The sequence below is a fragment of the Argiope bruennichi genome, chromosome 4 (assembly GCF_947563725.1).
Source record: "Argiope bruennichi chromosome 4, qqArgBrue1.1, whole genome shotgun sequence".
Taxonomy (NCBI): Eukaryota; Metazoa; Arthropoda; class Arachnida; order Araneae; family Araneidae; genus Argiope; species Argiope bruennichi.
The window spans coordinates 34,219,214-34,230,572 of record NC_079154.1 but is presented as its reverse complement, the minus strand read 5'-3'; the positions used below and the strand labels follow the sequence as shown (position 1 = coordinate 34,230,572).

The following is an 11,359-nucleotide window of genomic DNA, read 5'->3' as shown; positions in this document are numbered from 1 at the left end:
TCTGTAATGTTGCTTCCTAGAACGGTTAGTTCAATCACTTGAAAGACCATTTTACTATAAACTCTGTTGGATGCCGAATCGGTGATTCCAGGGCTGGGCGACAAAATAGATAATACTATAATCTTCAAGAATTTTAGCGATAGAGCCAATAGAAGCTGAGATATGTTTAATTGCCCCAGAAACTTTTCTGAACTGTTCCGGGATCTATAAAAGGACGGTAGTCCAATCCGAAGACAGCCGTATACAAATCGTCTAGAGGTTTAGAATCACATAATGAGGCAACTGCGAATTAGTTGGATCCGACCAGCGAAGCGCAAGCGTTGAGTGGAATTCAAGTGATTGCTGAATTGAGCTGTGTGCCGAATCCTGGAGTTTATTGTAAAAGCAGCGTCGAATCGTGTATGGAGTAGCCAGTCGTGTAGTAATGAGTCGGCAGCTGGATACAGCTAAAGCGAGGAGACGGTGTAGGCGTTGGGAGAGACCGTAGAGAGTAGTTACATAGATTCCCTCCTCCTTCTGAATTCTGTCTGGCCGCTTTGTGTGCTGTGATTGTTGTTAGCTATCGTTTACTACTTGTGTGCTTCTCGACTATTTGTTGTCTGTGCATTCTTGTTAATAAAAGTCATCGTTTGTTACTGAGGCCTGTTGATTGTGTTACACCACACATCCACTACAAGCGAACCCGTTGACTTTACGGACTTTGTGAAAGAAGTTCTGTAACAATATATATAACATTGTACTGAACTAAATCAGCATTTTAACACTGGTGCAACACTTATTTCACTACTTAAAATTTGTCATTTAATTATTATATCATACTAATAAAGTATAATCACATTATTTGGTACATTATCTACAATTTCCTAATTTGGGAGCTTTGTGCTGAATCTAATTTCGTAATCCTTGCAGGCTAGGCTGAAACACCATTTGAAAATGAGATAGAACCAATTGGACATGATCCAAAAACTTATTATTGCTTTGCGACCCAAATTATTGAAAAAAAAGTTATTAAAAATTTATTCTTTGATATGATTGGTTTCGGCTGAATGCTAAGCAACAGCGATCTTTATCCTGGCTTCTCATTTGCTCTGAATTTTCGGACTCTTGAAATTCTGTTAGCCTTTTAGTAGAGGTTGCAATCGTGCATCTGCTCAGGCTTCACATATGAAAGATAGTAATTCACAGTTTTTCGATACTTTGACTGTCTGCCTCATTCTCACAGATTTTGCACGTCCTCTCAGCATGAGCAATAATTCTAGAAACCTGGGAGTGGAGCAGTGATTTTGTCTTCTTGGGGGATACATCGTTGCACGCTTATACCTAAAAGGCCTTCTCTCTCCACTGTTTCAGATTGTGGTAGCTTGGTGGTAAGGTCTCGGCTTCAGGGCCGGAGGGCCCCAGGTTCGAGAATTTCAGTTCCAACAAAGAATCTCCTTGTAAACGGGTCTGTCGTGCAAGTTAAATCCGTCGGGCTCAAACGTTTTTCCGCTGGTGTGGTGTGGAAGTTTGGAAGGGAAGACGCCAGCTCAGGTGTCATCGTCATCTGGTCGCGGTTCAGAATTACGAGGTCCATCCTAAAATAGCTCTAGTGTTGATTTACAACAGGGCGTTAATATAACTAAACAAAGCTCTCCCCTGTTTCATAGCACGCTGATTTCATCAATTCTTCTGGTGATTGCTCTGTCGTTACAAACAACGCGGGAAGATAACGATCCGAATTTTTCAAGCGTGGTTGCCATATAATTAGGCTTTTTTCTACATTTCTCAATATGCACATTTCCTACTAATTTTACAATTATTATTCAGTAGCATCAACAAGCTGGCAAATTACAATTTCTGAATGATATTCAGTTCTTTACAATTGTTTAAGAGAATAAGGATAGAGAAAAATTTTATTTATTAAATTCATTTACGAATCTTTCCCAATACACAGCATTACCACATGTATGTGTATTTCAATTAAATTCTTGGTATAAATTAATGACACCTCTTTCCCAGACACAAAGAAGGCATTATTTAAAATACTCTACTGTGGCAGAAAGTTAAAGTACTGATTTAAATAAAATTATTTGATCAGTAGATATTTAAAAATCATTTTTATATACAGAATATTCACTGACCCAATAACTAATTTCTAAATTGAGATAGTCATGTGCTTCCAGTTGGAAAAATGCTTTAAATAGTGTAAAGAATTTTATTTGATTTGACTCAAAAAATATATTGATGGAAAAATTGTGAAATCTAAATTTTTATTCAGTCCCTTGGCATATCTAATATATTTAATTAAATATTGACGACATTAAAAAATTTTAAAGAAAAAAAATTTTTTTATCATCTGCAACCAAAACTGATCAATTTATTAATTGTTGTAAATAATTGTTTTAAACTGTTTTAGTAGTTGTATCTAAGGGGTTCGTCTACTCAATGGATTCCGTTTCTTCCATGCGATCGTTGGTTGATCTAAAATAATAAAATTCAGAATTTCATAACTTTTGATTGCAGGAGAGTTGAATTTTTTGTTTGTTTGTTCAAAATGTTAATATGTGAAGAAAAGTTTAGTACTCATTATTATTATTAGATTCAAAGGACTGCATGAAAATTTAAATTAATTTTTTCAACAGACCATTTATCGACTGAGACAATACGAAATACAATTCTTTATATCATTTAAAGCATTCTTCGAGCTGTGGACGTTTATAGCTATCTCTACTACATTAGAAATCAGCCATTCACCATATTTAGACTGTCTGTCTTGTATATATAGTATATAAACTTATTTGATTTAATGTGAAATTACAATTTTTATGTTTACCTGTTCATCAAGCTATTCTAATTCTTTTTGGTGAGAACAATTCTGAATAATTTTTTTCTCCCAAAATTATTATTAATAATAATGCTTTACAATTCGGTTTTTCATCATTTTTTTATGAATTTATAATGACCTATGTAATTATTTATCACAATTTATTTAAAAACTTAAAAAATTAATTAAGAAATTAAAAAAATTGTTCCCCAAGGTTATTAATTTTATAATTGTATACATCATATTACTAATTGAAGAAAATTTGTTTTAGGTCATTTTTATGGCAAAATGAATTGGGAGGGTATTTTAGAAATTTCCATATTTATCTATATATAAAAATTAATTTTAAAAAAAACTTTTTTTTAAATGTTTGCTTTGAAGTTTGCTGAAATAATTTCGGCTATTAAATAATACTAGCATTTTTTTTACATGATAATGCTATGTATATTATTGCAGGCCAGCTAATCACTAGTTGTGTGCTTTGTTGACTTTTTTTTTATAAACACTTTCTATTTTATTTTAAATTTACGATTAGATATAAATGAAAATAACATAATACATAAATAATTTATTAACGTCATATTACAGTTGCATAACTTTAAAAAAATCAACCACAGGAATCTTATCTTGACTTTTCAAATTCTTTCATACTTAGTAGTTTCTTTTGTATTTCTTGCAAAACCTGTTGGCCAAAAGTTGATGAGATTAAAATTACGTTTAATGTGTCTAAAAATATGTATTCAATATTTTATTTGCATAAATATTGATTATAAGATTCTCTCACAAAAAGAAAAGTGAAAGCGTCCAATTTTAATATGACGTTTATATTTCATTCGCTGTTTAATTCATATATTTAAAATAACTATCAAAACCAAGAACAGGTCTCCATGCTCCAACTATACTACCGATTTCGTCAATTTTTATTTCATACGAAAGCTTCTGCCTTCTAATATCCCATAAATGGTTGCCGATTCCTTTAAGTCTCCCATTTTTTAGAGAAATCCCAAAATAAAAACTTAGCATAGCCCCCCAACTTCAATAACTGGGCCGATTACGGCGTTTTACATGCATAATTAAGAATCAATATGCTTTATGTTTATTTTGTACTAGCCGCCTTTGGCGACCAGCCGGTCCGCCAGTATTACCGCTCGTTACAATTTTCAATTAAATATTTTAAGTAACTGGTCTCTTAATAGATTCTTAAACAAAACATTTTTAATCTTCAAATTTTGATAGTCCTACCAAACTTATACTATTGTTTAGATCGTTTCGTTCAATTTATTATATATATTTTCCTAATGTGTTGTCATTTCCGATAAAACTTGAATTTAAAGTGGAAATGCTGAAATTGCAATTAATATAAAGATATTTTTTAATGAAACCAAGCTTTTTATTTTATTTATCATTTTTATTGATATTTATTTATTATTATTATTATTGAATATGAGTATTGCAAACAGAATCGCTCGGTATTTAAGTCTTATGTGAACTACAAAATATTTTTCATAATTTATGTAATCTCAAACAATAATTCAATAAAAATTTCTCAGATTTCAAATTCAGTTTTTAGTTTTGCTTTCAAAAGGATTGAAATGAAATCAATAAAAATATTTTGTTCCGGCCTATAAATATATTTCAAAAATTATGAAGTCTAAATTTAATGCAGTAAGGTATCAGATTCTGAGAAATATTCAGGACACACCAAATTTTAAATAAATGAATGAATGTTTCTATTTTCCACGATCAACTAAGACTTATTTATGAAGTTTTGAATGTTAAAAATTTAGAAAAACTCAACATTTTCATAATCTTAGGTCAATTAATCTTGAGAAACCTGCTTGCTGATTGGCGTATTTTCTTTGAAACGATCGATGGAAAATCTAAAATTATCCTTTTTTTATTGAATAGTGATATTCAAATTTTCATAATTAGTCAGTTTAAGTGATTGATTTAGTTAATTGGAAATTAACTCTTTTTATTTAAAATATTAGTGTTTCAAGAACATTTTGTTATTCGTGATTTCCACAGCAGAAGCTTTATGTAAAATCAAAAATTCGTTATTTATTAGAGCATTTATTGAATCAAGTTACATAAAATATAATCATTTTCCATTTAGATCATTTTAGCAGATCTGTATCTTACTAAAGATATACAAATTAGCTGTGTGGCCCTGATTTGAATGGATATCCTGTTCATATTAAACAAAACTTGCCTTAAAACAAAACTGATTTATTGGATTAATAATATAGAGAGTGTAAAAGATCATAAAATAATTTTTCTTGAATTTATTTTTAAAAAAAATAATAATTCATATTAGTTTAATTTCCTACCGACACGTGCCGAAAATTATATTTTTGCAGATTTCATTTCCAAAAAGATTTAATTTATTTTTAGTTGGAGCTTTAATCAATGTGATGGCAACACTTTGAAAATAGCTAATTTTTTCCCATGAATGCGAAACGTGCTCGTGCAGCTTAAATTTTATTTTTATTTTGTACGAAAAAAATTGTTGAAAAATATAGTTAAAATATTTATTTAAAAATTCATTAAAAATAGAAATTTAATTTTAAGGTTAAAACATTGGTATCATTTAAAAGATAAATTTTTGATCTTTAACTTCATGTAAAACTCTTTTTTGTGCGGTAATATTTTTGGAAGTTATAGCAGAAACATGCCAAAATTCCGCTTAATTTTTAAATAAATAAAATTCTAATTAAAAATTCGAAAAAATAACTGTGCGGGTTGCGGTACGAACTCGCAACGTTAGGGTTCATAGCCGAGTAACATAACCACTAGACAAAAGAGTACTCTCCTCTCCGGAAGTTGTTATCTGGCTTATAATGTTACCACTACAATAGTCCCCCACCAGTGAGTCGGTAGAGTTTATTGCGCCAGTTATGGCGAGCGACGAACGTGATTATCGCGCCAAGCGTTATGGCGAGCGACGAACGTTGTTATCGCGCCAAGTGTTATGGCGGGTGACGGCGAGCGTGTGTGAGTGGTTGCTGCCGGTAGATGGAGCCACGACAGCTGAATGAAGGATGCGTTTATTCAGAACCAGGGTCACCAATGTGCGGGTTGCGGTACGAACTCGCAACGTTAGGGTTCATAGCCGAGTAACATAACCACTAGACAAAAGAGTACTCTCCTCTCCGGAAGTTGTTATCTGGCTTATAATGTTACCACTACATAACCCCCATATGCACATTCCCGGCCTGAAAGGTATACAAGTACCAAATTTGGTAGCTGTAGGTCGAATGGTCTGGCCTGTAGAGCGCCAACACACACACACACACACATTGAGCTTTATTATAAGTACTAGCCGCCTTTGGCGACCAGCCGGTTCGCCAATCTTAATGTTCGTTAAAATTTTAATAATTAAATATTTTATGCAATTCCTACTTTAATAGCTTCTTCATCAAAATGTTTTAAAACTTCAAATTTTGATTGTCATATAATTCATTTATAATATTATAAAGGCCTTCAGTCATAACGTAATATGTATCTCTCTAATTTTCTGTTAGCACCCGTAGAATTTATGCTTTAAATTAAAGTGGAAGGAATTAATCTTCAATTAATATAATAATATTTTTTACTGAAACAAAGCATTTTATTTTTTTTTAATAATCTGATTACTGAAAATAGAGTCACTTAGTGTTTAAACTTTATGGGCACTAAAGAATATCTTTTTTAATTTATGTAATATCTCAAGAATTTGTCAACAAAATTTTCTTAGATTCATCATGAACAGATCAATTAATTAACAATGTTTAATTTTAAATGCATCAAACACTAAGAAAGTAAAACGAATCGTTTAAAATAAACGGTTGAAAACAGGTTTTAAAAAAACTACTTAAAAAACGATGTACTTAAAACTATAAGCATATACAAAAAATATATAACTAACATAAATACATTTTAATTACAAAAGCATACAACGAACCGAAAAATAATTTAAATCCAGTCAGCATCTGTTGATAATAATTGTCAACAGAATGCGGAATTCAGAACACAATGTGCATGCGTGAATTTTCAACGCCAGTTACGTAACGCAAATACGTGATTTTTTCTACGCCAGTTGGGGTAACGCTATGCGGATTAGAAATTTATAATTTCCTTTATTCTGTTTTATTTTAATTCAAAAGTACTTCAGAATGAATCTGAAAGATCGATTAATTAACAATGTTTAATTTTAAATGCATAAAACATTAAGAAAATAAACAGAATCGTTTGAAATAATCCGCCGAAAAATATTAACCCTAGCCTCATTACTGTTGGGAGAAAAAAAAAAACTGAAGCCTTACTCATTTGGCGGTGGGGAAAATGGAAGGTTTTTTTGGCGGGAAAATTAGTTTATAATTAATAATTAAAATTCTAATTAAAAATTCGAAAAAAGGAACCCCAGGTGCACATTCCCAACCTCCAAGGTATACATGTACCAAATTTGGTAGCTGTAGGTCAAGCGGTCTGGCCTGTAGAGCGCCAACACACACACACACACATTGAGCTTTATTATAAGTACTAGCCGCCTTTGGCGACCAGCCGGTTCACCAATCTTAATGTTCGTTTAAATTTTAATAATTAAATAGGTTGAACCGGAGTGTAACCCCCTTCTTCGCCAAGTTGCGATAACGCGCCAAAGCTGGCAATCTTTATTATGCTCTATAATTAAACATCTGCTCCTTTGCTTTTGAACATTTCGCTAGGAAGTTGTTGGCAATTTTTAAAAATTGCGCCAAGCAGGGGGTTAAACTCCATTAAATATTTTACGCAATTCCAACTTTAATAGATTCTTCAGCAAAATATTTTAAAACTTCAAATTTTGATAGTCATATAATTCACTCATAATATTATAAAGGCCTTCAGTCATAACGTGATATGTATCTCTCTCATTTTCTGTTACCCCTCGTAGAATTTATGCTTTAAATTAAAGTGTAAATGATTAATCTGCAATTAATATAATAATATTTTTTACTGAAACAAAGCATTTTTTTAAAAATATGATTACTGATAATAGAGTCACTGAGCGTTTAAACTTTATGGGCACTAAAGAATATCTTTCTTAATTTCTCAAGAATTTGTCAACAAAAATTTCTCAGATTCATCACGAACAGATCGATTCATTAACAATGTTTCATTTTAAATGCATCAAACACTAAGAAAATAAAATGAATCGTTTAAAATAATCGGTCGAAAACAGGTTTAAAAAAACTACTTAAAAAACGATGTACTTAAAACTATAAGCATATACAAAAAATATATAACTAACATAAATACAATTTACTTACAAAAGCATACAACTAACCTAAAAGTAATTTAAATCGTCCCTTGATAATGGTTGCCATGCCAACAATCAGAACACAGTGCGCATGCGTGAATTTTCTTCGCCTTTTACGGTAACGCAAAAGCGTGAATTTTCTTCGCCTTTTACGGTAACGCAAAAGCGTGAATTTTTCTACGCCAGTTGGGGTAACGCTATGCAGATTATACATTTTTAATTTCCTTTATTCTGTGTTATTTTAATTCAAAAGTACTTCAGAATGAATCTGAAACATGGATTAATTAACAATGTTTAATTTTAAATGCATCAAACATTAAGAAAATAAACAGAACCGATTGAAATAATCCGCCGAAAAATTTTAACCCTAGCCTCATTACTGTTGGGAGAAAAAAAAAAAAACTGAAGCCTTTCTCGTTTGGCGCTGGAGATAATGGAAGATTTTTTTGGCGAAAAAGTTGGCGGTGGGGAAAATGGAAGATTTTTTTGGCGGGAAAGTTAGTTTTTAATTAATAATTAAAATTCTAATTAAAATTTCAAAAAAAGGGACCTCAGGTGCACATTCCCGACCTCTAAGGTATACATGTACCAAATTTGGTAGCTTTACGTCAAATGACCTGGCCTGTAGAGCGCCAACACACACACACACACACATTGAGCTTTATTATAAGTATAGATATAGATATAGATATAGATATATAGATAGATATAGAAGTAAGGCTAAAAACAGAATTTCATTCTACGATAAAATGTAATGTATCAAGGTTAGCTGAAAAATGGTATTAATAAGAAGAAAGAAAACTGATAGCTGAAGGCGGCTGGTTAACTATTAGGGTATTTAATTTATAGGTATTTATTTTATAACTTTCATCCAGTTTTCTTGTAATTTCGGGTATTCGTTAACAAAAGTTATGTGGCAGACTTTGTGAATCAAATTAAAATAGGTTAAGCTCAAATCAATAAATTCATCTAAAGCAAATCCTGAGTGTTTATTTAAAAATCCATTTATCACTATCAATGCATTAATATCCTTCCTTTGATACAACGATGGATCTTAACTTCTAAACCTCCATTGACCATCATTCCAAAATGCCGAAATCGTTGCTATTATTCAAAGTTGAATTGAACTTTTTATGAAGTAATGAGCTCAATATGCCATTATGTAATGGCATACTGAGAAATATTTCCAGTGGCATTGATATATCAATGCTCGTCTCCATTTAGTAAGTTATGAATGAAGTCCAGTTTTGAAAGGAAGGAAACGCTATTTTGGGTCGGACATCGTAGTTTGGAGCTGGCTGGCATCAAATGATGCACTTGTAGCTTCTTCAAATTTGGATACCACACCAGCTGGAGGGCATTCCATTCTCAAGGTTTAATTTAATGTACACGTGTACCGTAAATCATATTTCGAAATCTTCAAATCCAAAGCATGGAGACTTACCATCAAAGCACCATGGTCCTGAAAGATTTATTTTATAAACGAATTTCGTAAATTTAAGCTGCAGTCAAACGACAAGGACCACACATATGATTCTATAATATTCTTTGATCTTCGTATTGTATAATCTTAATCTCCATGATGTGTTTACATCACTAAAATTTGCTACATTTTTTTATATTATAAACTTATTTTCTCAGTTTTTATTTTATTTTATAACTACAGGGGAGGGGTGGGAACTAATTATTTTAAAAACAAACTGGATGCCTTCAGTGACCAGTTGTTCACTCACCAAATAAATAGTATAAATTTAATCACGTTAACTATTTATTATTAATTATGCCTTATCACAAAAAAGTAAGTATTTTAAATTATACTTGTGGATCAACATAGAGTATTTCATTGGTTTAACTATGTAAAATGGGGGGGATAAACTGGTGAAGAATCTGTTAAGGTTTTGTTTTGCGATTTCACTTAAAAACGGAAATGTCAGATATAACAGACATGAACTTTCATAAAGAATAAAAATTGGTAAGATCGGAACGTGGTTACGACTGGGGGTCTCTGCCAAATTTCTCCCCTTAGAGAATGTATAGTGAAATAGAGTTTGTGAAATTTCTCTGATAATGTAAAGATACTGCGTGTCATGCACTGATGACGAATGTAGAGATTTTTTACGAAATAAAAATAATCAAAATCAGTACAGTTGTGGCTAAAGGACTCCACTGAGGTGTCTCTCCATAAAGAATGTACGGCAAAATGGTATTTTTTAAAATTTCATTCAAAACGAAGGTTGACGGTGGGGGACAGGTAGCCTGTTGATGGAATCATGAGTTTCCATAGTAAATTAAAATTGTTGAAATTGCACTAGTGGTTGAGACTAATTCTTCGGATTTTCCTAATTATTTGAAACATATAGATTAATCTGTTTAAAATGTTTTATATGCTTAAATAATTTAAACCCTTTGCACTCGGAAAAGGAATTCAATGCATAATTATTCAAAGATAACGTATTTTTAATACAAAGATTTGTTTATTGATCCAAAAAATATATTTATATAAATGTTTTAAGTTGAATTCTCTCGTGTAATTAATTTGCATCTTCTTACTACTTTGCAGTCATTTTTAACAATCAAAATTTGATAAATAAATAAATAAAATGTCAAAATGATGCACCGTCTTGAATGATGAATGAGAATCACCATCAGAAGGGTAAAACAAAAGGTTAAACAAATCGATTAATATGTCGGTATGTAATAAAAAAAAATACAGACTGATATTATTATGGAAAGCACTTATTATTATACTAAAATAGATTTCGTATAAAATGAACTTAGTTTTTATTTATTTATTTTTGATTGCTTGATTTTCGAATTTCTTTAATGTGTTAATTTGATGAAACATTTAATTCGAAATATTTATTACCATTTCACTCCATTAAAAACTTAAAAGACATCCAGATCTTTATGCATAATCCAAATGGTTTTTTTAAATTTATTGTTCCGATGACATAATTTCAGATTGAAATATCAAAATTTTGTGATTTGATTCATGAATAAGACACACTTATGCGTAGAATTAAAATCTATACGACAATTGAAGAATAAGATACATTTTAGATTTTGAGAAATCCTTTGCTTAAGATAATAAAAAAAAGTGAAGAAATTTAAATAATTAAATAAATAAGTTTTAACATATAATTTAAAACAAGTATCTATTTGTTTTCCTTTCTTACATGAAATACATTCCCCCCCCCCTTTTTTTTAAATAGTAGTTATTTCGCACTCCAACTTTGCTTTAGATTTACAATAATTTATATTATGAAGTAATAAATAAT

The 11,359-nt window shown here is 30.9% G+C and overlaps 1 protein-coding gene across 1 annotated transcript in view; it reads right to left on the bottom strand.

Moving 5' to 3' along the window:
• Nucleotides 1–3,379: 3,379 nt before the first annotated feature.
• Nucleotides 3,380–11,359, bottom strand: part of LOC129966815 (uncharacterized) — a 30,197-nt gene continuing 22,217 nt past the window's right edge. Inside the window, exon 8 of the mRNA XM_056081387.1 lies at nucleotides 3,380–3,485. Within this exon, the coding sequence (XP_055937362.1) occupies nucleotides 3,426–3,485 (60 nt within the window). The 3' untranslated portion in view covers nucleotides 3,380–3,425. The remainder of the gene's footprint in view (nucleotides 3,486–11,359) is intronic.